We start from the raw sequence: 27,540 nt of genomic DNA on the forward strand, positions 1-27,540 counted from the left end.
AGGCGTAGGTCGATCGCCCACTGGGGTGAACTGGCCATTTTCTCCTTACAACAGACCAAAATTTTTAATATCTCTTTTAGGATTTTTATTAGATGCAAACAGTTTTAGAATTATTAATATCATACCTTCCTAGGGAGTTGAAAGTTTTATCAGAATCTTTGTGGAGTGTTTCTCGACACCAGCAGTCAATTTTCTGAGTTTCCAGACATCAACTGGGTGCTCACTGAATCGGTTCGATTTTGACACTAAACACAGACTTCACAACCTACGTGCGCAGTCCTCTAAGACTGTCTTCCTTCACATCAGATGTCCTTCGCCACTCACCTGTACTTTTGTCAAAACCCCTCCTACGTTTCAGTAGTTTTCCAGAAAGGCTCACAGAACTCAGAAAGGCACCTGAAATGTTTACCAATTTATTGGGATGGATACAATTCAGAAGCAACCAAATGCAAGAGAGGTGGAGGGCAAGGCGTGGAGACAGAGGAGGCAAGGAGCTTCCCTGTCCTCTTCAGGCAGCCACTCTCCGGATACCTTGGTATGTTCACCACCCAGGAAGTTCATCAAGTCTCCTCGCTGAACAGTTTTTATAGAGCTTAATCTTCAGCACCCCCTCCCACGTTCCCTTCTTAGAGATCAGTAGCCTAAAATTTCCAACCCTCTGATCACTGGGGCTTTCTGATGACCAGCCCCATCCTAAGGCTATCTAAGGGTCTAAGTCACCCCATTAGTACAAACTCAGGTTGATCAAAGGGGTCTCCTTAGAAATAGCAAAACATAAAGCCTATCAACAAGAAAATTCTGAGGGTTTTAGGAGCTCTGGCCAAGAACCAAGGACAAAGACCAAGTGTATTTCTTATTATGCCACACTTTTCAGCCTTTCTGTCTAGTAATCATTTTTGGTTTAAAGCTTATGTTTTCTGATATCAATATAGTTATGCCAGCTTTCAGTTAATTCATATCAATGAATTCACCAGTTTTTAGTTAGTAGTTGCCTAGTATATCTTTTTATTAAAAATATTACTATAAAATTTATTGAAATAATTTTGAAAGTTTATTTTGTTTAAATTTTCAAGTTTCAGCTATTTATAAGGTATTTACTATGGAAATGTTTTAATATACAAAAGTAGTAGTAAAATGTCCGCTCATATACCTAATGCATGGGTTAAAATCTGATTGTCATTTGGCTTTATCTGCATCTATTTTTCATACCATGTGTTTTACATAAGCCTCATACCTTTATCACACTTAATAAGATTCATGATTCCTTAATATTCTTCATTATCCAGTTCACATTCCAATTTCCCCAGTAAACCCAAATTGCTTGCATAGTCCTTTCTCACATTTTGTTACTTTGTCTCCAACATGCCTTTCAGTCTAGGACAGTTTATACATACCCTCAATTTTCTTCCTTGACAACATTAATGTTTTCAAGATGTCAAATGACTTGTCACATAAACTGTCCATCTTATTAACTTCAGTCTTTATGCCCTTATATTTCAATTGTATCTGCTGTAGACAGTATTCCCTGCATTCGTTTTCTAATCCAGTATAATGTTTGTCTTTTTCTTGGCAAGTTTAGTTCATTTATATTTATGGTCACTATCAATATATTTGGAATTAGTTCTTCCATCTTATCTGATTATGTCCACAAATCTCACTTTTTATATGTAATGTCTCGTTATTTTGTAATTGAACGGGGTGCTTTTGCTTTCTTATATTTAGTCTACCTCATTCCGTTTTATTCCATGATTAATTTAGAGATCTATACTCCATGGGTCCACATCACATTCTGCCCAATGTGAGAGAAGGGCCTTCAAAGACTCCCCTTTAATTCTGGCCTGTGCCCCTTGAGCTTGGCAAACTTGAGAACAGGCATGAGATGTTATATCAATAGGGCTAAGATAAAACTAAAAGAAACTAACTGGGAGAAAACTATGCTTATGCCAACACTGGGGAAAGAATGAGCATAAGCTTTTCCTAGACCAGGTATGGTCCAAGCAGGAGGGAACGAGAAAGGAGCCGTTTACAAGTCCTGTCCGGGATTCCACAGACAGAAAGTCCCCAGACAACCAAGGCTGCCCAGGGAAACAATGGCAACCAGATGGAGGAGATGACTTGCCTTGTGGAGGGAAGGACAATTGGCCCAGAAGGGAGCTTCCGAGGAGCCCACAAAAGCCCGTTTCAGGAAACTGGTCACTTTGAACATCTGCCAAGCCCAGCTAGTAACAGAGGCAGACCCCAAGGGACCAATCACGAATGGTCATACCTCCTTCCCTAAGCCCTCCCCGGAGGCCTCAGCAGCAGGCAGGTCAGATATAAGACCATCCACACCCACACTCCGTAAGGTCTGAGGCAGCCTTTGTACCAGGTGACCTGGCAGCACTGGGCAGAGCTGATTGGTCTAGTGGGCCAACGCTATCAACCAACCAGTAGACAGCTCAGTGTGGTGACTGAGCCAATCAGATTCTCTCTCAGGAACTTGTGCTAGGAGCGCCTCGCAGGCCACCGGGAGGGAGGAAGCGGAACGGATATGGGAAGAGAAGCCACAGAAGTGGGTGTGGGATCAGAGACTTGGGGATCATAACGAGCCCCAAGAGGAGAAGATGCAGGATCACTGCAGCGTGGAAGTGATAAGGCAGGGAAAAGCTGTGGAGAGCAGGGGAGGCTTTAAACAAGACTGACCAGAGCATATAATTTTCATTTTGGCTGTGGTTTGCTTTGGTTTGAGCCCCACTGGAAATCTACAGACTCCAGCTGCTGACTCCTGGAAGCCAGCCTGGGTCTAGTTCCAGGTCAAGGATCCTGGTTTCCCTTGGTTCTTGTTCTTGCATATCAGTCAAGTTTATCTGTCTCTCTTGCTGCCCACCCGTACCTACACACCTGGAAACACCCATTATGGAGATAATCAGAGCTGGACTTTGTTTCCTGCAGGTAAAGAACACAGCCCACAAATCGAAAGTGAGAGAAAATCACCTAAGAGCCAGAGCACAGGCTGGCATCAGCAGGAAGAGAGCCTCGCTGCACCCTGAACAGACTTCATGCCAGGCACTTCTCGATGCATTAATCCCAATTAAATCTTTCCTTACTGGGCTTCATTTTATTCTTGTGAAAATAAACCTTATTGTAAAGTAGAATGAAAACTACAATCCAAAGCAGAAACCCACTAGGCAAACAAGACCCGCTCAATGTATAAAGTCACTGCAGACAGGACTGTATCAAGTCACTGCTTTTGTTTCTTGTTTCTTGAGAACATGACTCCAATGAGGCCCATGGCTGCAAGGCCCACTCCCGCGATGCCAACTGCCATGATGGCATCTCTGACCTGCAAGAGAGAGGACAGTGAGTCAGACTCTGTGTCGGGAAGCTGAGAGCAGACTGTACATTCAACAAGGACATCCAGCTCAGGGAGCTGGACATGCCCCTTAACTTCCCTGACAAACTCAGGAGTCAACAAATATTGGCAGGGAAATGGGGAGAGAAGGGCAGGATGGGAAAGCAATTGGTGGATGGGGCCAGCTGCCAACAAAGTACACAGGCATGAAGAGGGAAACTCCTTGGACCCTGTGAGTTTTTAAAGCAGACAGAGCCCCAGAGGGTGGCTGCAGAAAGGACGAGGGAGACGAAGCCAGATGGTTGAAATCCTGGCTGGCCAACAGGGAGCTCTTGAAATAAGTGTAAAGTTGAAGAGGAATTGCTATTGAATCCTCAATAAACTCTGACCTCTGTCCTACAAATCCCTCACTTATCTTCACCCTTGCTGAATCCCCAGAGCACAGTCCAGCCAACCATTGACTTTTGCATGCTCTTAAATATATGACTCAACTATGAAAAAGAGTAGTGATGTTATAAACTATTAAGATATCTGATTTGTATTGCTTATAATAGAAAAAAAACACACTGAGGCAAAAGTAAGAATAAGTTCTATGGTAAAAATTGAACATATGTCAAATTTCACTCTTTCCTGAACTCCAACTAAAAATAAAGTAAGTCATTAGTTTTAGGCATAATTTCACTAGGACTTAGAGAACACTCACTGCAATGAAGGCACAATGCCCCAATCAGCAAAACTGTACTTCTCCCAACTAAGAGAGCATCATATACATGGATCAAGAAATCTCCCCTGAAACCAAACCAGGCATATAAGCAGAATCAAGATTCAAAAAGGAAAAGATTTTCTTAATGGTTTGATGCCAAGAAATCCAATGAGACAACCTATCAGAAATCTCAAGAATATAAAGGGTGAAAATGTGGACCTGGAACCCAAAATCCACATCCTTACATGACCTGCCAACTCTGCCCTTGGTACCCAAAGCACAAAGCTTGTCTAGGCTGTATATTTTGTGGCTGCAATACTCACACATGCCCAACATGAAGGACAATTTGGAAAGCTTCAGTGGTTAAAAAATATGTATCTTGGCCCTGTCCAGGCTTATCTGAGTCATAAATGTGTCCAGCAAAGCTATACAAAATTCCAGGAAATATACCAGTGTAACTAACATCACAAGGTACCCAGAACTGGCATACTTGGCAGCAGAACACATGAAGACAGAAGTCTGAATGAAGTAACTGACCTAAGTTGCACTGTCCGTCCGGAGAAGGCAATGGCACCCCACTCCAGTACTGTTGTCTGGAAAATTCCATGGGCGGAGGAGCCTGGTAGGCCGCAGTCCATGGGGTCGTGAAGAGTCGGACACGACTGAGTGACTTCCCTTTCACTTTTCACTTTCATGCATTGGAGAAGGAAATGGCAACCCACTCCAGTGTTCTTGCCTGGAGAATCCCAGGGACAGGGGAGCATGGTGGGCTGCCGTCTATGGGGTCGCACAGAGTTAGACACGACTGAAGTGACTTAGCAGCAGCAGTCCGTCAGTCTTTAGAGCTTCCTGTGAAAGGTAATTAGGCTGGCTTTGTGGCACCCGTGGCTCTGTTTCGCTCTTGCTAAGGAACCTGCATATAACCACTTGTATCCAGTGTTTTCCTTGCTAAGCTAGGCATTAGGGTGGGAGAAATGGTTTGCAGATAGTGGAGTAAGAACAATAAGCCCCCAGTTCTTTACAGAACCTCATAGTGTGAGAAGAAATGCTGATGGAGCCAGTTCATACAAAAGGTACTTGGTCAAGGAAAACAACAATAGCCTCATTGTTTGTGCTCATGCTTTGTACAAAGTATATCATTAAATACAAAAGTAGTAAATAGTTAGTCCTAAGGGTGCAAATTTTACAGAAAGAATAATCTTCCTGGGAGAAACAGTGCTCCCTTCAGATGCCATTGATGATTTTCTTGTTGCAAGGCTGCTGGGTCCAGCCCAGCCACTGCGCTGAAATTGCAGGAGTTCTCAACATGAAAATAGGCTACATGGTGTGCATCAGAGGTCTTCAATCAGAATATTATGAAAGAGAAAAATTCTCCTTCATTATCTTTTTTTTCACAGTGGGCAAACTGTAATTCTATCAGATTGCAGACAACTAGCTGCTCATGCTGAAATGTCCACTCTGAGTTAAGCCCTGGAATTGTTTCTAGGAAAAAGACAGTTTGAATGTGCTTTCTTTACTTTCAGCAATGTTGTAAGTGGATATAAGAAGAGTAATATTACTCAGAGAGCAATTGAATTTAGACTATGAGTGGTTACAAACTAAGAATGTTTATAAAATATTTGACAGCACGTTGGCTTTAATATTTACAGTAATTTTTAAATAATGCCCTGCAATTTATCCAGGTTTATGAAATATACATATTACCATTGGCCAAATCTTCGATTTCTACTTATCTTAAAATTTTATCTGACACAGAATAGACTTCAGCCTGAGTGTGTAGCTCCTAGCTGCTTCTTTTAAAACGTACTATTCAATGTGAAGGCTTATTTACAAAAGCTCACTAAGTATACATTTTCTGAAACCTGAGTATTTTTAGGTAGGTAGATGGAAAATAGGAGAATCTGTTTTAGAATACTCGGGCATGGAAAGCACAAACTACATTTTAGTTTTAATCTATTGCTTCCCTTTCTAACTGGAAAGTTAGACGAGTCACATGCAGTCTGTTGAAGGAAAATCTAGTCTGCTTTAAAGAGCTGAACACAAATAAACATAATGACCAATCAGATTCTTTTAACACAAAACACAAACGTCCTCATGAGTTCAATGAAAGAGAGTTGCTGCTTTGACAGAGATTACAAAGAAAATTACTGCTGGACATTGTGCGGAAGCTGCATTTTACTTTGGCCACACCATGTATTAGGATCGTTGCTTGCCTTGGCCAGTGATTCTCAAGGAGGGGACGGGCTTGGCCTCTGGGAGATATTTGTCAATATCTATAGATATTCTGGCTCTTACACCTGGGGGTGGGAAGGCTACTGGCATCTAGAGGGTAGAAGCCACAGATGCTGCTAAACATCCTGCAATGCACAGAGCAAGTCAGGACAAGGAAGGCTTCACTTCATCGTCAATGGCCCAAAACGTTAACAGTGCTGAGGCAGAGAAACCCTCATCTAGGCCAAGAAGTGAAAGAGGAAATCTTTGGGAACAGTTTACATGGCGCCTCCTCTTGCTCTGGATCCTGCTTTCGTGTTCTCTGAAGGGGGTCCAGGAGAACTGCTCATGCTTTTTGCCTTTTTCAGGTGTGTGAGTGATGCATCAGGCTAAAGGCTCAGGAGGAGAAATGGCGTGTGTCTAGTTAGTGTTGCTTCATTTTTCAGGAAGATGTTTCTAGAAAGAATGAACAATAAATATTTCTTGGTTCTTTTACTATCTCAAGATTTGGAATTGTATTTAAATGCTCTAAATATTATTTTTGTGTACTGACAAATGTATTTTACTAGATTACGTAACAATACTGTGTTGAAATCAAATGTTCTACTTGTATGATCTTATGAATTTGTCCTTCAGTCTATTAATAACCACTAAAGGAAACTAAAAATGACATGATTAAGAGATATTTTCTAAATCTACCAAATCTTCCTAATACAACACCCTTAATTCATTACTTCCCAAATGTGTACAGTAATCTCTTTTTTTATTTTATTGCTGCATAGGAGGGTGGACATTTACCTGAAGTTGAAGCCCAGGTCTAATTGGGACCTCAATTGTTATGTAGTACCACAAATCATGAAATCAGACTTATTTTAGCGTAAGTTTCTCTTTATTCTGACATCATCACTGCTACTTTTAAAAAACTTCTATTATACTAAATATACCAGTAAATGTTAGTTTTCTCATTTAAAAAGATAAATAATTGGAGAACAGGAGAGAGAAGATAAGGAAATCAGAGGAGGGCTTCCCTGGTGGCTTAATAACAAAGAATCTGCCTGCCAGTACAGGAGATCCGGGTCCCATTCCTGACCTGGGAAGATCCCACCTGCCAAGAGCAACTAAGCCCGTGCACCACAGCTATTGACCCTGTGCTGCGAGCCGGGGAGCCGCAGCTGCTGAGCCCCCCTGCGGCAGCTACTCAAGTCCACATGCCCAAGAGCCATGCTCCACAACAAGAGAAGCCATCACAATCAGAAGCCCACACAGCAGCGAAGACCCAGCACAGTCAGAAATGAATAAATAAAAGTAAAAAAAAGACAAACAGAGGAGCATTCTAGGGATACAACCTCTGGAATTTAAAAAAAAAGGGAAAATGGAAAACTTCCCAGAACTGAAGAACTGGGGTTTCCAGACTGAAAAGAGTCATCAAGTTCCCAATACAATTCATAAACACAGATCCATGCAAGGTTTATCATAGATAATTTTCAGAACACTGAAGATAAGGAGAAGAATCTATAAGCTTCCAGAAAGATAAAATTGGTCACATACAAAGGCTCAAAAATCACAACGAATTCAGACTTCTCAACAAGAATAGCTTAAATGACATAACAATGGAGCAATACCTTCAAATTTGGAGCAAATTTTTTTTCAGCCTAAAATTCCATCCCCAGTCAAACTATCAATCAAATGGATAAAATGAAGATATTTTCAGGCACGCAGCCTTTTTAAAATGCACTCTTTCTCAGAACCTATTCAAAGTGGTATTCCACCAAAACTAGAGAGTAATCCAAGAATGGGAAAGATGTGAGCTACAGAGGGTAGAAGCATTAATGCAGGGGAAAACTGCAGGGTGTCTCTAAGGGCTGCTAGTGAAGACAGATACTAGGATGACAGTATGCAGCGAATGTGGCTCAGGACAAAGGTTGCGAGGGTCATTTTCCCCAACAGACACATGTGCTGATGCCATAATCCCCCAGATCCCTTCTGTTTGCATCACCTTTGTAACCTAACAAGGTTCCCCTCATGGACCTGCCCAGTGACTTTCCCAGAAGGAGGCTCTTATAAACTGTCAGAGAAGTTGAAGCCAGACTGTGACCCAGAGATTCTGGAACTCTTCACCAAACATTGGCAGTATTACCCTGTCCATACCTAGGTAGGGGTGTACTTGATATTCCTCGATTTCCATATGAATCGCCTTTCACATTCACATAGACATACTTATATATTTATTGCATATATGTACATATATATGGATGAACTAATCAGCATGCAGGTCAGTGTAGTAAACACCGCTGGTTATCAGCAGTATGAGGAAGAAGGCTGAGCATGATCCTTGCTGGTGAATACCTCCTAAGGATGTCACTGTGGCCCAGACAGGCCAGTGGACAAGACACTGGGTGAACCAAGAGAAAGAATGAAAAGGAGGGCCATTACGACTACTTCAACTGCCAAGATTTATTAAGAGAATTTTCTTAGTTGCCACTATGCTAAGCAAAAGGATGCTCTTACCTAATTCACGCAGTAACCCTCCAAGATCAATATCATCACTTGTACTTTACCAAATGGCAACCCACTCGAGTATTCTTGCCTGGAAAATCCCATCGACAGAGGAGCCTAGTGGGCTACAGCCCATGCGGTCACAAGAGTCTGACGCGACTGAGAGGCTAAACCACCGAGAGTGGTATTTAACCGGAGAGAACTTGAATCAATCCCCAAGGTCATAAAGCTGACAAAGGCAGAGCTCACATCCAGCCTGGGTCTGCCTGACTCCAGAAGGCCACACTCTTGACCACCACACAACCACGAAGAGACCAAATCTCAAAAAGTTAAAAAGTAATGAATATCAGCAACCTGATGGATCTTAACCTCACCTTTCCTCAAAAGAAAAAGAAAAATCATACTCCTTTGCATCAACTGGTATCTAAGAACTTTAAAAAATAATGTTGTCTCACACACACACACACAAAAGGAGGGGGAGGGCCAGAAAAGGAGGGGAGGAAGTGAGAGAAAATGAGGAGGAAGTTAGTTTCCCAGGAGAAGTGATTCAAAAAAGAGAGCGGCCATGGCTAAAGTCGGAGAAGGCAATGGCACCCCACTCCAGTGCTCTTGCCTGGAAAATCCCATGGACGGAGGAGCCTGGTGGGCTGCAGTCCATGGGGTCACTGAGAGTCAGACACAACTGAGCGACTTCACTTTGATTTTTCACTTTCAAGCACTGGAGCAGGAAATGGCAACCCACTCCAGTGCTCTTGCCTGGGGAATCCCAGGGACGGGGGACCCTGGTGGGCTGCCGTCTATGGGGTCGCACAGAATCGGACACGATTGAAGCGACTTAGCAGCAGCATGGCTAAAGTCAACTAAGTAAATAAACATCCCCTGGGGGCCCCTGGAGTGCCCTTGGGTTACAGCAGGACTGGGCACAGTGCTTTTTATAAGCAGGAAAAGCTGTGTCAAAAAGACCTGGATTCAAATCTCACCTCTGCTACTTATCAGCACAGTTGGAGACAGCTCAGGAAAAGAGATAACACAGATTTGTTTGATGACATGAAAGGCCACCAATAAGTGCTCTGGGGCTCCGTTTCTGCATCTGTAAAGCAGGACAATGAAACCTGCCTCTGGGGCTGTGGGAAGGGTCCATGTCAGGGCCAGGCGGCCAGGGAGGGCTGGGCAACCGGGCTGACTGTGATGCCTGTGCTCAAGCCTTCAGCCAGCATCCCCTACTCCCAACTGTCTGCGGTGTCCATCACCTCACCCCTGTCCCCAGCCTGACTATGATGTTCTTGAGGAGAGTTCTGTCTTTGCTATCCTGTCGTGTTTGTGCGCCTGTCTCCACCCCAGCCAAGTCCACACCGATGCCCGCGTCAGCTGAGAAGACGGAGATGGGGGCACACTGAGGACCCACCTGGTCGCTGCGGGGGACCCCGTAGCGCAACTCATTGACGAAGTGCTCACAGTTCTCGCTGGTCAGCTTGTAGAGAACCTCCTGGCCCACCAGCTCCTCTGCTCGCTGGACGATTTTGCTGGGAGGCAATGGCGAGTATCTGCCATCGTGCTTGTTGTTGACGTGGTACCTGTCTCTCCCAACCACGTCGCACAGCCGCTCCTTCTTCACTAAGGCCTTGTCGGTCAGTGCAGACATGACACTGGCCACACCAGCTCCTGGGATTTCGCCTGTGGATTCAGGATGAGGAACACGATTGGTCCTGGGCCGGCCCCCAGCCCAGCATCCACCACATCCACAAGGGGATGAGCAGATGGGTCAGGGTCAGAGCTGTGTGGCTTTGGATAAGACCCTTGTGGTCTCTGGTCCCTGGTTTCCTTACCTGAAATGAGGAGTGAAGTTCCATAATTTGTTGTGATTTTTTTTAACCTAGAGAAGCTGGCCTTGCACACCCTGTGACACCCCAGTGGCCCTCTTGAGTGCGCAAATACAGGCTCTGAGCACACCCACCTCCCTGGGAGAATAAAATGTGAATTTTTTGTCATCCCGCCAAGACTCCACTTCCCTGACACACACAAAGCTGATTACTGCAGAAAAGGTGGATGGATTTGGGGAACGGATCCCATTCCCCTTGGAGCAAAGGGACCAAAACCCCACAGCTGCTCCTAGAGGTATGACACCAGGGAGATTCAAGGGGTAGACTGGCACAGCCCTGGCCAATGCTGAGGGGCTAGAAGGTGCAACAGATTTCCAGAAGTGAAACTGCCTGGAAGAAAGGGATTTGGGGCCAATACAGGGGACAGGATGATGTAGAGCAAATGCTGGTGCCCACACAGAGATCCCTCTTGAGGTCACCAGCTTATATCATGTAGGGAGGGTATGATGACTGAAAACTGGGCTTGCATTAAAGAGGTGGGCCCCAGGGAACATCACAGAGGAGACTCATGTCCCCCAGAGAGCCTCTGTGGCCCTGCCATGATCAGGAGCCCCCAGGGCTCTTGCACTGTGACGCCATGTGACAGCAACAAGCAATGGCCAGAGGGTCTGATCAGAGTGCAGGTCCTGTTCTGCTTGGCCTTCCAAAGAGGACTGAACCCCTCTGCCCAGAGAACAACTATGAGATTTGGAAAATCAGAGGAATTCAGATTTCCTCCTAGTAGGGCAGGAGGTGCTTAATGGATTCAGTGAAATAAATAAGAAGGTGCTGTGTTTGAGCCGTGAGTCTGTGGAGAGGGTCAGCGTGGGGACTGGATCAGGGGAGCTCCAGAGGCCCATCTACCTTCAGCCCCTCGGTGGGCAGGTAGGGGGCTGGGACTGGGGAGAGGCAAGCTAGGTGCCTAGGGCACAGAAGTTCCAGCCCAGAGGTTCCAGCCCAGAGGTTCAGGAGGTTCCAGCCCCAGAAGTGCAAGTTCAGAGTCAACACCCAACAGTGAGGGCTTCCTTACAATCCACATGCTGGGTGCCACCCTGGTGAGAGTGTGCACAGGCTCAGAGGCAGAAGCAATGGATGCTGATCCTGGTTCCATCACTGCATAGTCTTGACATGTCACTTAGCTGAGCCAATGCTGGGAATCCACAAATACAAGCTAAGATGGATTCATGAACACACATCAATGTAGGAATTTAAAAGTTCTTTTTAAAAGAATTATTTTACTTCTTAAATTTAGGCTATTAAACAAAATACTAATTAAACAATTGGAGAAAGGGCACCTGGATGAGGCAAACACTCGATGACTGAACTGGGGGGAACCTCAGACTTGACAGCAGAGCATCAGGTTTGAAGGCAGCAAATAGAGAGTCAGGGCCAGGGTTTGAGTCCCACCTCCAGGACCTTCCTGCCATGTGATCTTGGACAAATTGCTTAGCTTCTCTGCACCCCATTCCCTGCAGAAAATGCACAATAAGTTCCACCTGTGCCTACAGCCGTGGACAGGGAGCTACAAGGATTTAAGAAACTGACTCAGTAAGGTGCCTCCCTCAGTGCCTGGAACAGGGTTAGTGCCCAGCAAGTGTCCGCTTTCGTTGGTACTCGGTTGTTCTCTAAGTTTCCTTCCAGCTCTGACTTCCACCATTTTCTCAGTAGTGTGAGGTCAGTCCCCCTTGCCTCACCTATTTTACAAGATTCCTGTGAAGCTCCAATGAGAAGATGCAGATAGAAGCATCTTTTCCCTTTAAGGAGCATTGCTCACCCAGTGACGGGTGTCACACTGTCCACCCAGATCCCTGTCATGCCTTCCCTTTCTCCTGTCCAGCAGTTACACCCACTCAGCACAGTCACTCAATACTGAAGCCCTACTATGTTCCAGGCCTTGTCCAAGGTGCTGAAGAGGAACATGAACTACACAGCCCACCTGCCCTCAACTAGTTTATCCTCTGGTGAAAGCACACTGACGATGAACAAATAGAAAAAATAAGATACTTTTAGGGTTTGAAAAGGCTGTGGGGAAGTTTAAGTGAAGTCACCCAGGAGACGATGACCAGGGGAGGCTGCCCTCGCTCAGGCTAGGGAAGCCACGCCCAGGAATGGCCATTTGAGTTGAGACTTGAATGATGAAAGGGAGGCAGCTGTGCTGAGAGCCAGGAAAGAGCATCACAAGCAGAAGGGAGATAAAAGCAAGGACCTCAGGAAGGAAGGCTGCAAGGAGGACAGTGTGGCCGAAGTCTTGTTGGGGAGCAAGAAGAATGTTGGGGTCCCTGGTTACCCACAGCTCCCCCATCCCCTCTGCTTCCAGCCTCAGCACGGTGGAGGCCTTGGGTGCCCTTACTTGGTGGAGCCAGGTGGATCACATATCCGTTGCCAATGTAGACAGCCCAGTGTCTGTAGAAAGGGCGGAAAATCTCAATCAGGTCTCCAGGCTGGGGTTCAGGCTGCAAAACCAAGAAGAAGGCTGTTAGAGACGATGGAAGAGCTGGGAACCAGGGTGGCGCTCAGCCCAGAGGGAGAAGCTCAGCGGCCTCCATCTCACAGCTCTCCAGGACGTCCTCCCGAGCCTGCCCGGCCACACCAGTGCCCAGCCCACTTCACGCGCTTGTGTCCCAGAACTGCAGGGACTACGGGCCTGCCCATCTGTCTTTATGACTTGCAAAGTGCACTCCTAAAGGGTTTCTTCATTTGCTGGGGCGTCTATCTTCTTGTTACCCTTTATATTATTTACTGAACTCGAACTCTGAGTCAAGCACTCTGCTAAGTGTCTCACAGGCGCAGCTCAATAAATTCACACAACCCTCCTATGAGGTGGGCACTGTTGTGAACCCCGTGTGATGAAAGAGGAAATCAAGGCTCAGAGATGGAAAGAAATTTTTGCACAACTTCGCATCCCCTGAGTGATGTGACCAGGACTCAGCGCTAGGCCTCCTGATTCCCAGGCCATCATCTTGACCACCATAGTGACCGTCAGGCAAGCACACGGGTTATCTGACTAGAGCTGCCCACCTGGGGGCCGTGCAGAGGCCGCCAAATCTGGGGGTGGGGGCAGTATTCCACAGACACGCCCCTCCCTGACCCAGAGCCTGGCAGACAGGTGGAGTCAGCTTCTGGCAGTCATGTGCTCCTGGCTGCTCCTCCTGAGGGTGAGACTGCGTGCACGTGTGTGTGACAAGCAAAGAAAACTCTCTCTGCACTGTGCTCACTCCTCTACTTCTGACACCGGATGTGTGGGTTTCCCACACTAAGCAGTTCAGTCCTCGGTGCACACTGACTGGGTGTCCCACAGTTTAACTCAGTTCTGACACTCACAGCCCAGAGTCAGTGCAGACCCCACAGGCTTAGTCCCAGGAGACTGAGCTTCAGCTGCCAGGTGCAGGTTGAAGTTGATACCTGCGCTCTAAACAACTGGCTGTAAATTGATGGTTCCCACAGCCCCCTTTCTTGGGTTCAACGGATTGCTGGAACAGCTCATAGAACTCAGGAAAACAGTTTACTTGCTAGATGACCGGTTTACTAGAAAATATGCAACTCAGGAATGGCCAGGAATGCAGAAGACAAGCTGTAGGGGGAGGGAGTCGGAGCTTCCTTGCTCCCTCTGGGGACCACTGCTCTCCAGCACCTCCATGCTCTCACCAACACCCCATGTTAGGGGCTTTCTGGAGGCTTCATTATGTGAGCTCTGTTGATGAGAACTTTGCCCACTGGTGATTAATGCTGCCTCCAGCTCTTTCAGCACCTGGTCAGTTGAAAGAGGCTTCTGAATGATGAAATGCATTCCTCTCACCCCCACCGCTCAGGAAGTTACTCGGGTTTTAGAAGCTCTGTGGCAGGAACCTGGGACCAAGACTAAATATACATTTCTCATTACATCACAGTGAGCGTGTGTGGGAGTGAGGGTGTGCGTGCATCTGCAGGGAAAGGTGGGAAGGATGCTGAAACGCTCCTCAGAGCCCCGCCCTGTGATGAGAGCAGTGGCCCAGAGCATGAGAACAGTCAGGAGAGCTTCAAGATCACTGTCTTCAATGTATTGAGGTCCCAGTACCAGACACTGTGCTAAGAGCTGCAGGTGGGGGCACTCCACTCTGGGCCAGAATTGGGGTAATGAGCCTCTCTCATCCAAACCAACCATAAATCTCTTTGTGACAACTGGAGACAGAGCTCCTCAGAGGCTGTTCCAGCCCTCTGTCCTTTCCTGCTCACTCCTTGCTCTTCAGGGACAGACCCATAGGGGTCTGTCCGCATCCCACCTCCAAACTCTGGCCTGACTGAGAGATTCCATCAAAGATGAGTAGGGAGTACGGACTCCCCTGGGGTAGCAATGATGGGCAGTGGGAATAGCCCATCACCACTCTACAGTGGCTGTAAAGCAGGATCAAGGGCAGTTTATTTCTATTTATAGAAGCACTAAAACTGCCAAGAAGCATCCCATGTGGCAGGAAGTATACAGACAAATCATGTTGTCTTATTGCAGCAATTATAATTTATCTTCCCAGAAAAAGGCACTCAGCCTTACTGAGAATCTATTTCAGAACATTGGACAATGGTTACAACTTACAAATGCCATTTGTTTTCCAAAACAAAGGGAAAAAATGTATATTAATTGTTGGGTAAGAGTTAGGAGGTCTTCAAGGATCCCCAGAAGGGAAATTAAGTGGGCATTTCCATGAATAAGCCAGGACATAAAGGCAAGGCAGAGACCCAGCCCTCAGGGAGCCTAAAGATGAGAAAAGGAGACATTTTGGACTTGAGTAATATGAGGGCCTCCCTGGTGGTTCATACGTTACAGAGTCTGCCTGCAATGAAGGAGACACAGGTTCGATCCCTCGGTCAGGAAGATCCCCTGGAGAAGGGAATGGCAGCTCACTCAAGTATTCTTGCCTGAGATTTCCATGGACAGAGGAGCCTAGTGGGCTACAGTCCATGGTGTCGCAAAAAGTCAGACACAACTGAGCAACTAACATTTTCACTTAATATGCTGTCAAGTAATAAGCAGCCAGTAGGTACGCAGACCCAAGGAGCTCACTGTGTCCCAAGCAAATCACAATGAAAGAAGACCAATGCAGAGAAACATGTTTATTATAGATACACACACACACACACACACACACACACAGCAACAAAAATATGTACGAAGAAACTCGGGCTCTGTAACACTGAATACTGATGCTAAGTGAAAAAAGCCATACCAAAAACCTACCTACAGTAAAAATCTACATACTGTGTGATTCCATTTATTTGTCATTCCAGAACAGCCATCCCTATAGGACAGAAAAGTAATCCATGATTGCCAGGGGCTACAAGGGGTGGACAAGAAAGGGGTATGAGGGAATTTTGGAGCAATGAAAGTTTCTGTACTATTCTGTATTTGATCATGGTGAATGGTTACTCAATTGTATGTGTTTATCAAAACCCACCGAACTGAACACCAAATGGAGTATATTCGACCTTAATTTTTTAATTAATAAAATTTTTTAACTTTGAAAAATGGATTTCTACAGTTTGAAAGCAAAAAAGCTGTGATTTTTTAAATATTCAATCATATTGCCTCTCTTATAAAAGGCAAAAGGTACATATTTCCAAATATGCACTAGCTTAAAACATGTCACCACTCAAGGAAATTTCTTTTTAAAAATGATCTGAAGGTGATGGATTCGGCCATGGGGCCCTGTGCACTAGTTAGAAGCAAGGACTCGATGTTCACGTGACAACACAGGCTATCTTAGCTACAGTGCTGAGTGGAAAAATGAAGACTGAGCTCTGCAAAATACCACTTATATAAATTAAAGACGCCCACACACAAACCAATAATACACGTCTTATCAGAACCATAGCCAAAAAAGTTATTTTTAAAAAGCAACAACAAAAGAATCTCAAAACCACACACATCATTTTAGAAATTAAAGAACACATATTAAACATATTAGGATGCTAGCTAACCATTGGGAAGATGGAGAGAAAAATGATGATATAATGTAACTTAAAAGTAAACAGAAGACAAGGGGTCTTGCAAGGACCAGTGAGGACAGGTTGCCATGAACATACACATGAATAATTCACACTCTTTCACTAAACTCTAACTGGAGAAACAACTGCTCAATGATACACACACCCAACTGTGCTCAATCAAAATTAAAAACTCAAGAAATCGTGTTATAAATTTAGAAATATGGGAACTACAGTCCTTGGGCCCGTTGTGTGCCTCTGCTTATTTCTGTCTGCTGGCAAAGAGTAATGTTTACATTTTTTAATGGTTGGGGGGAAAGTCAAAAGAAGAATATATTGTGACACAAGAAGTTATATGAAATTCAAACTCCAGCATCTATAAAGTTTTATTGGCATCCCCACCATTTACATTGTGGCTAATGCTGTTTTCTCTCTATGGCAACAGAGACCAGACATAATAAAATGTTCCCTCTCTGGCCCTTAAGTTTGGATTGAAAGTGATCCATCCCTCACTCAGCTTGATCCCCAGTTCCAAAATCTAGTGGTATGCTATGCCAGGTGTTCTTCCCCCAGGAACAGGGGAGCCAGCAGGAAGCCAGCAATTCTCCCGAGCGCAGTAACCAGGACTCTCCCACACAACGCAGGCAATGACAATGGCAAAGCTGTGACTCTGCGCCCACAGGATTTCAGAACAAAAGGTCTTTATCCTCTCCACAAAAGCACAGCTTATAATGAGCTGTGTAACAGCCATTTTCCTTAGCAAGCAAATGGGGAACAGTGTCTGGCCTCCACAATTCGTATTGGAAAAACAACCTAGACGACCATTAATAAGGACCAGTGAAATAAATTATCTTATATGTATATGTATATACAGCCAATAGAGAGAACAGGTTGGTTTTACATGAGCAGACACAGAAGCAATCGAAAAGATAAGTTGGAAAACATTACCCCACTTTTGTTTAAAAAACATCATTGTGACAAATACATGATATTGCTTTTATGTGAAATCTAAAACTAGGCTACAAATAAACTTATCTGCAAAACAGAAATAGAGTTACAGATGTAGAAAAGAAACTTATGGCTCTGGGGGGAGGGGAGTAGGGAAAGATAAATTGGAAGAATTTACTGACACATACACACCACTATATATAAAATAAATAACTAATAAGAACCTACTGTATAGCGCAGGGAATTCTACTCAATTCTCTGTAATGGCTTATCTGGGAAAAGAATCTAAAAGAGTGGGTGTATGTATACGTATAACACACTCACTTTGCTGTATAGCTGAAGCTAACACAACATTGTAAATCAACTATACCCCTATAAAAATTATTTTTAAAAAACATTGTACACATATAAGCAAAACATTATACACTATGTACGAGCTACAGAAAATACATCAAATTGTTATATACTACATACAGTGGGGGATTGGGATTCAGAGACTTTTACATTTCATGTTATATTATTCTATTGTTTTTAATCAATGTGAATTACTTTTATGATAAAAAAATTTTTTTAATAATTTTAGATGGGAAAAAATCCTTCATACTGATGACCTTGCAGTTTTTTAATTGGAAAAGGTGAATCTTCTCTGTCACCAAAACCTCTTAAAACCATCTTTCATTTGAAGCCTGTAAATATTACCATGTTAATAATGCTTAAAAATCATTAACATTTAAATGTGTCAATAACACATAAAACCACAAAATAAAACCTAAAATAATATAGGTGGATACATGTCAGATCTTAGAATAGAGATGGACATTCTAAAGATAAAGTCCAAAGAAAAAGGCATAAAGTAAAAGATTGAAAGATTGAAACCTATAAAGGTTTCCGTGGTGGCTCAGTGGTGAAGAATCCAGCTACCAATGCAGAAGACACAAGTTTGATCCCTGAGCCAGGAAGATCCCACATGCCTTGGAACAATTAAACCTGTATGCCAAAACTATTGAGCCTGAACTCTACAGCCCAGGCACCGCAACTACGAAGCCCACGCACCCTAGAGGCCGGGCTCAGCAACAACAAAAGCCTCTGCAACTACAGAGTAGACCTCGCTCATCGCAACTAGAGGAAAACCCTCGCAACAATGAAAACCCAGCAGTCAAACATAAATAAATAAATAATAAACATTTGGGGGGGAAAGCTTTTATGATTGAAAAAAAAATGTTAAAGTTCTTCTTATTTCAACTTTCTATCATTGCCTATTATGTTCACACTCCCTCTTAAGAGAAAATGACCACCCACAATCCCGACTGCCCCGGCAGCCATATTTTATGCCACGTGACCACGGCATCTCAGCCTCCACCAGCTGGACTAGAAAAAGGCACGGACCCCAAGCAGGTCAGTGTCCTGTGATCTTCCATGGTCCTCTCTCTCACTCTCAAAAATTTGAATCAAGTAATTTTTAAAACTAGCTTTTGACACAAGAGCCTAAATTGAAAAATCATGACATGGAGGAGACAAGAGAGACCCCAGTGAAGCACAGGCCAAACCAAGGGGTGGAGTTCTCACACCCACTCTGACCAAGCAGAAGACCCCTGTGGACAGTGGGAGAGAAGGAAGCAGGTTCATCAAGAACAGCTAGCTCAGTCACTCCCCGGGCAGAGCACTGAAAGTGAAAGTGAAGTCGTTCAGTCGAGCCCGACTCTTTGTGACCCCATGGGTAGTAGCCTGCACCAAGCTCCTCCGTCCATGGGACTTTCAAGGCAAGACTGCTGGAGTGGGTTGCCATTTCCTTCTCCAGTGCATGAAAGTGAAAAGTGAAAGGGAAGTCGCTCAGTCGTGTCCGACTCTTAGCGACCCCATGGACTGCAGCCCACCAGGCTCCTCCGTCCATGGGATTTTCCAGACAAGAGTCCTGGAGTGGGGTGCCATTAGAGATGCACAAATTTCAGCTTCGGAGTGCCTGGAATCACCATGATCCTGAACTGCCTCCCAGCCCCTGGAAGGCCCAGCTTTATTAGAGCTCCTGTACTTCAGTTTTCCCCTTACCCCTCTACATGTGTCCTTAGAATAAACCTTCTTTACTTGAGCTAGCTTAAGTGGGCTGCTTGTAATCAAAAGAGCCAGACCAGAAAATTCTGTGCACTAAAAAAACACCACAGACAAACTACCATGACTAACTGAAAGAAAATGACAGCCTTAATATATAAAGAATTTTCATGAATCAAGAAAAAATTTAAACACTGAAACAGAAAAAATGGAGACAGAGTTATAATACTAATTTTTAAAAGAGAAATATATATTACCACTAACACAAGAAAACTTATTCTATCTCAATAGTAATCAAATTAAAGTAAATTAAAAAATGGTTCAGGGGAAATACTAATACTAAATATAAGAAAAGAAAAAGATGCAGGTAAACAGATACCTTCAGTCACTGTTGATAGGAGTATAAATCAATACAACTCTCTTCCAAAGGTCAATTTGGCAATTTGTATCACTAACCTTAAAAATGGGCTTCCAGGCAGCGCTAGTGGTAAAGAACCTGCCTGCCAATGCTGGAGACATAAGAGAGGTGGGTTGGATCCCTAGGTCAGGAAGATCCCCTGGAGGAGGGCATGGCAACCTAGAGAATCCTTTGGACAGAGGAGTCTGGCAGGCTATGATTCACAGGGTCGCAAAGAGTCGGACACAACTGAAGCAACTTAGTATGCACGCCTGCACACAATCTTAAATATATTCGTATTCTCTGACTCACATCTTTATAGACCAGCTCTTAATAATAACCTGAAACGCGTATAAAAGACGTCACAAACTCACATCTAATGACAAAACATTAGATACCTAAATATTCTACATAAAGATATTAGTTAAATTCTGCCATATTTATATAGTATACTGTACAGTTATATTTTAAAAGAATACTTAAGGACAAGAAATAACCATAACATAATGGTTAATAAAAAAGCTTTACAATCAAGGATAACTCAATTTTTTAAGTTAAAGAAAAAAACCTTTACACAAAATGGTATTTTTTTAAAACTTTGTTTCAAAAGGAAAACCAACACATTAAAAAAAAATTGTGGGGTGTCCACTTTCACCGCTACCATTCAACATAGTTCTGGAAGTTTTGGCCACAGCAATCAGAGCAGAAAAAGAAATAAAAGGAATCCAAATTGGAAAAGAAGAAGTAAAACTCTCACTGTTTGCAGATGACATGATCCTCTACATGGAAAACCCTAAAGACTCCACCAGAAAATTACTAGAGCTCATCAATGAATATAGTAAAGTTGCAGGATATAAAATCAACACACAGAAATCCCTTGCATTCCTATACACGAATAATGAGAAAGTAGAAAAAGAAATTAAGGAAACAATTCCATTCACCATTGCAACGAAAAGAATAAAATACTTAGGAATATATCTACCTAAAGAAACTAAAGACCTATATATAGAAAACTATAAAACACTGATGAAAGAAATCAAAGAGGACACTAATAGATGGAGAAATATACCATGTTCTTGGATTGGAAGAATCAATATAGTGAAAATGAGTATACTACCCAAAGCAACTTACAAATTCAATGCAATCCCTATCAAGCTACCAGCCACATTTTTCACAGAACTAGAACAAATAATTTCAAGATTTGTATGGAAATACAAAAAACCTCGAATAGCCAAAGCAATCTTGAGAAAGAAGAATGGAACTGGAGGAATCAACTTGCCTGACTTCAGGCTCTACTACAAAGCCACAGTCATCAAGACAGTATGGTACTGGCACAAAGACAGAAATATGGATCAATGGAACAAAATAGAAAGCCCAGAGATAAATCCACACACATATGGACACCTTATCTTTGACAAAGGAGGCAAGAATATACAATGGAGTAAAGACAATCTCTTTAACAAGTGGTGCTGGGAAAACTGGTCAACCACTTGTAAAAGAATGAAACTAGATCACTTTCTAACACCGCACACAAAAATAAACTCAAAATGGATTAAAGATCTAAATGTAAGATCAGAAACTATAAAACTCCTAGAGGAGAACATAGGCAAAACACTCTCAGACATAAATCACAGCAGGATCCTCTATGATCCACCTCCCAGAATTCTGGAAATAAAAGCAAAAATAAACAAATGGGATCTAATTAAAATTAAAAGCTTCTGCACAACAAAGGAAAATATAAGCAAGGTGAAAAGACAGCCTTCTGAATGGGAGAAAATAATAGCAAATGAAACAACTGACAAACAACTAATCTCAAAAATATACAAGCAACTTATGCAGCTCAATTCCAGAAAAATAAACGATCCAATCAAAAAATGGGCCAAAGAACTGAACAGACATTTCTCCAAAGAAGACATACGGATGGCTAACAAACACATGAAAAGATGCTCAACATCACTCATTATTAGAGAAATGCAAATCAAAACCACAATGAGGTACCACTTCACACCAGTCAGAATGGCTGCGATCCAAAAATCTGCAAGCAATAAATGCTGGAGAGGGTGTGGAGAAAAGGGAACCCTCCTACACTGTTGGTGGGAATGCAAACTAGTACAGCCACTATGGAGAACAGTGTGGAGATTCCTTAAAAAATTGCAAATAGAACTACCTTATGACCCAGCAATCCCACTCCTGGGCATACACACCAAGGAAACCAGAATGGAAAGAGACACATGTACCCCAATGTTCATCGCAGCACTGTTTATAATAGCCAGGACATGGAAACAACCTAGATGTCCATCAGCAGATGAATGGATAAGAAAGCTGTGGTACATATACACAATGGAGTATTACTCAGCCGTTAAAAAGAATTCATTTGAATCAGTTCTGATGAGATGGATGAAACTGGAGCCTATTATACAGAGTGAAGTAAGCCAGAAAGAAAAACACCAATACAGTATACTAACACATATATACGGAATTTAGGAAGATGGCAATGACGACCCTGTATGCAAGACAGGAAAAAAGACACAGATGTGTATAACGGACTTTTGGACTCAGAGGGAGAGGGAGAGGGTGGGATGATTTGGGAGAATGGCATTCTAACATGTATACTATCATGTAAGAATTGAATCGCCAGTCTATGTCTGACGCAGGATAACGGCATGCTTGGGGCTGGTGCATGGGGATGACCCAGAGTGATGTTATGGGGCGGGAGGTGGGAGGGGGGTTCATGTTTGGGAACGCATGTAAGAATTAAAGATTTTTAAATTTAAAAAAAAAAACTAATTATTTTGCATAAAAAAAGAAAGAAAGAAAAGTCGATGCATTAAAAGTCAGCCTCAAAAAAGGAAGGTATTAAGAAGAGGAACTTACCATAACAGGCGTTAAGATAAACAGCAAAATACGGTAATAAAAATAGTATTTGCTCAACTAAAGACACATGGACCAATGGGACAGAACAGAGTGAGAGCTAGGGTCACATGTATAATATATGTTCAAGAAGACGCCACAAATCATTGAAGATAGGATGGCTTGATAGTTTTGGAAAGAGAAAAATAAAGCTGGGCCCTTACCTAGTAGGGCTTTCCTGATGGCTCAGACAGTAAAAGAATCTGCCTGCAATGCAGGAAACCCAGGTTTGATCCCTGGGTTGGGAAGATCCCCAGGAGAAGGGAATGGCAACCCACTCCAGTATTCTTGCCTGGAAAATTAGACCCTTACCTAATACATATACATAAGTTGACTTCAGAATGTTAAATATGTAAATGTAAGATAAACTGTAAAGTTAATAAAAAATAATATCAAAGAAAAAAATAAATAAATAAATAAAATTGTGGAAGTACACCAAAATGTAAACAGTGTTTATTACTAGGCGGTGGAATTTGGGATATTAATTTTCTTTTTAATTATTTTCTAGTTTTCCAAAAGTGTAAATACATATATACTTGCCTTAGAATCAGAAAACAATGTAAGGTTTGATAAACATCAGTGTGCTCAATCTGGGGTAATCCCCACAATTACTATTATGTAACAAAATAAATACACAAAAGACTAGAAAGATATATACCAACATCCTAACAGATTCCCTCCAGGTGCTCAGGCTAAGGGTGGTTGTTGTGATTATTTTGTTTCCTTCTATTTTTCTGCATTTTCCAGCTTTTCTGCAATGAGCATTTGTAAGTTTATACCATACTTTCCAACTTTATTATTTCTCCACTTTATTATGAAAATTTTTCAAATGCTCAAAATTGAAAGCTTTTTTTCATGAACATATACCCACCACCTAGATTCTACCATTGTGTTACTGTATGTACTTTATCACAAATATGTCCACCTATTCATTCCAACTGCATGTATCTTTAAACTCCTCTTACGTCTGTGAAAGGCAGACATAAAGCACTGGGGCGCCCAGGACAATGGCAACAGTGACAACAGCAGCGAAACAAGCATGTGACCTGCTCTCCCGCTGACAGGCTCCAGAACTCACTGGGTTCCTGACCCCAAGCCTCCAGCCTTTACCCCGAGCTGTGGTCTCAGACCCGAGCCTTGCCCAAATTACAGGGGAGGAGGCTGCCAGCATGCATGCAGAATCACCCTGCCCTTAACAAACACTCTCTCCCACCTCAGGGAAGCAGTGTAACTGGTCAACGATACCCCTTGAGAATTCTTTTCCCTTGGGGATGCTCACCTCTGCCTGGGAGGGTCAAAGGACTCATTCGTTTGCTCATTCCCTCAACAGAGGCTCACAGAGCCAGGTACCTGGGCTACACCCATGAACAAAGCCAAGATACCCGTCTTCATAGAGCTCTTGTTCAGTATCAGAGAGAGAGAAAGAAATTCTTCAAATGCATTTAAAGCCTCAGTGTCGGTGTGCTTAGTTGCTCGGTCATGTGCGACTCTTTGTGACCCCATGGACTGTAGCCCGCCAGCCTCCTCTGTCCATGGGATTCTCCAAGCAAGGATACTGGAGTGGGTGGCCATTCCCTTCTCCAAGGAATCTTCCTGATCCAGGGATCGAACTCGGATCTCCTGCATTGCAGGAGGATTCTTTATCGTTTGAGCCACCAGGGAAGCCCCAGTAAATGATGATATCAAATAGAAGAGATATCAAATAAGAACAAAAAGAAAGAAAAGGTAAAACAGGATTAAGCGGTCTGGAGCACAATGTGGTTGGCGGTGGGGGGATACAGGCTGCAACAGTCTAAGGGTGTCAGGGAAGGCAGAGAGTGGGCCCCGCAGATACCGGGAACATTCAGGCCAAGGGGACAACCTGAGCAAAGGCCCCAGGTAGGCGTGTGTTTGAGGAACATCCTGGAGGCCAGCGTGGCTGGAGTGCGGGGGGAGGAGGAGAGGGTAGGATGGAAGATGGAGAGAGAAGCTGATGGCTCAGACAAGATGGGGAGAGCAGGGCATGAGAAATAATGGATTCTGGACGTCTTTGAAGGTAGACTCAACAAGATTTGCAATGAGGGAAGATCTGAAGGAGAGAGGAGTGAAATGTGACTTCAAGGTTTCCAGGAGGCCGAATGGGCAGGCTGCTGGCGGGGAGGGTACACTGGGGTGAAATGTCCACCTGGAAAGGGGCAGCTGCATGTGTGAGTCTGGAGGTCAGAGAAGCGGTCTGGGGTGAAGGTCACTGCTGATTTTAGAACAGCTCCTATTGGGAGCTGGAGGCAAAAACCTGGCTGAAATGGGTATAAGAGAGACCAGGAGCAGAGGACCTCCTCCTGGGAAAGGCAGCATCAGAGATTTTTGTTGAAGTCTTGAAAAATGAGGGGGAGCATGTATTCAAACCCAAATCCTGCCCTTTTTTTTTTTGGCCACACCATGTGGCAGATGGGATTTCCTGACCAGGGATCAAACCTGTGTCCTCTGCAGTGGAAGCACTGAGTCTTAACCGCTGGACTGCCAGAGAAGTCCCCCAAATCCTTCACTCTTAACTCTCACACTCCACTGCAATCAGAGGAGGCAGAAAAGCAGCTAGATGGAGAGCAGACAGGTGAACAGGGGTGGGGCCAGACAGGAGCCAAAGCACAGCGGTGCGGGCATCTCAGGGCGATCTTAGGGTTGGGTCCGAAGCAGGATCCCTGGGGTGGACCCAGGCCTGGTGTTTTGGGGTTTTTTTTAAGCCTCCGGGTGATTCTACTGTGCAGCCCAGAGGGAGAACCACAGGAGAGGGTGTCCGTAGGGTAGAGAAGGCTAGAAAGAGAGGGGCAGTCGTACCTCATTTTGCAGTTGGGGAAACCAAGACTAAGATGAGGTCACTTACCCAGGGTCAGCCTGCAAGTAGCCAATCAGGAACCTGAACCCCACCTCGTCCCCACCACAAGGAGGAGGGACACCACCCAGCCCTCTAGCAGATTTCGCCATCTGCCCCTGAATGATAACCAACATTCACTCCTGCAACTCAGAGCCAGTGTGAGACCCTCAGGTGTGGGCACTGCACAGGACCAGAGGGGAAAGGAAAGGCACTTCCAGAAGAATTTTTAACCCAAGGGTTGAAACAAAGCAAAAGCAATGTTTTTCTTTCATTCAAGACCACTAGGAAGCATTCCAGTCCACCCACGCTCAGCCCCATTTAGCCCCCTTGTCAGAAGTTTGCAATCTGTTTTTTTTTAATTAATTTATTTTTTATTGAAGGATAATTGCTTTACAGAATTTTGCTCTTTTCTGTCAAACCTCAACATGAATCAGCCATAGATATACATATATCCCCTTCTTTTCGAACCTCCCTCCTGTCTCCCTCCCCATCCCACCCCTCCAGGTTGACACAGAGCCCCCGTTTGAGTCTCCTGAGCCACATAGCAAATTCCTGTTGGCTATCTATTTTACATATGGTAGTGTAAGTTTCCATGTTACTCTTTCCATACATCTCACCCTCTCCTCCCCTCTCCCCATGTCCATAAGTCTATTCTCTATGTCTGTTTCTTCATTGTTGCCCTGTAAATAAATTCTTCAGTACCATTTTTCTAGATTCCAATATATGTGTTAGAATACAGTATTTCTCTTTCTCTTTCTGACTCACTTCACTCTGTATAATAGGTTCTAAGTTCATCCACCTCACCAGAACTGACTCAAATGCGTTCCTTTTTATGGCTGAGCAATACTCCATTGTGTATATGTACCTCAACTTCTTTATCCATTCATCTGTTGATGGACATCTAGGCTGCTTCCATGTTCTAGCTGTTGTAAATAGTGCTACAATGAACAATGGGATACATGTGTCTCTTTCAATTTTGGTTTCTTCAGGGAATATGCCTAGGAGTGGGATTGCTGGGTCATACAGTGGTTTTATTCCTAGTTTTTTAAGGAATCTCCATACCGTCTTCCATAGTGGCTGTATCAATTTACATTCCCACCAACAGTGCATGAGCATTCCCTTCTCTCCACACCCTCTCCAGCATTTGTTGTTTGTAGACTTTTTGATGACGGCCATTCTGACCAGTGTGAGGTGATTGTCTCATTGTAGTTTTGATTTGCATTTCTCTAATAATGAGTGATGTTGAGCATTTTTCATGTGTTAGCCATCTAGAAACGTCTGTTTAAGTCTTTTTCCCACTTTGTGATTGGGTTGTTTGTTTTTCTGGTATTGAGTTGTATGAGCTGTTGGTATATTTTGGAAGTTAATCCTTTGTCAGTTGATTCATTTGCTATTCTTTTCTCCCATTTGAGGGTTGAATTTTCACCTTGCTTATAGTTTCCTTTGCTGTGCAAAAGCTTTTAAGTTTAATCAGGTCCCAGCCATTTACTTTTGTTTTTATTTCCATTACTCTAGGAGGTGGGTCCTAGAGGATCTTGCTTTATGTCATCGAGTGTTCTGCCTATGCTTTCCTCTAAGAGCTTTATAGTTTCTGGTCTTACATTTAGGTCTTTAATCCATTTTGAGTTTATCTTTGTGTATGGTGTTAGGAAGTGTTCTAATTTCATTCTTTTACATGCAGTGGTCCAGTTTTCCCAGCACCATTTATTGAAGTGGCAGTCAATGTTGATTTTTTTTAATGAAATATTTCAGGAGTACAAAAAACACAGAAAGTAGGCTAGTGAGCATGACTGCTGTGTTTAAAGCAGGATGCATTTGGTTTTTAGAAACTGC

The 27,540-nt window shown here is 43.6% G+C and overlaps 1 protein-coding gene across 6 annotated transcripts in view; it reads right to left on the reverse strand.

Annotated features, from left to right (window-relative positions):
- Positions 1-399: 399 nt before the first annotated feature.
- LOC138426978 (phospholipase A and acyltransferase 3) overlaps positions 400-27,540 on the reverse strand; it is a 34,237-nt gene continuing 7,096 nt past the window's right edge. For all 6 annotated transcript variants that reach the window (XM_069566051.1, XM_069566052.1, XM_069566053.1 and 3 more), the window contains exons 3-5: positions 12,951-13,053; positions 10,147-10,415; positions 400-3,322 (exon numbers count right to left, since the gene is read on the reverse strand). In XM_069566051.1, the coding sequence (XP_069422152.1) occupies positions 3,221-3,322; positions 10,147-10,415; positions 12,951-13,053 (474 nt within the window). In that variant the 3' untranslated portion in view covers positions 400-3,220. The remainder of the gene's footprint in view (positions 3,323-10,146; positions 10,416-12,950; positions 13,054-27,540) is intronic.

Source organism: Ovis canadensis, chromosome 21, assembly GCF_042477335.2.
Source record: "Ovis canadensis isolate MfBH-ARS-UI-01 breed Bighorn chromosome 21, ARS-UI_OviCan_v2, whole genome shotgun sequence".
NCBI lineage: Eukaryota > Metazoa > Chordata > Mammalia > Artiodactyla > Bovidae > Ovis > Ovis canadensis.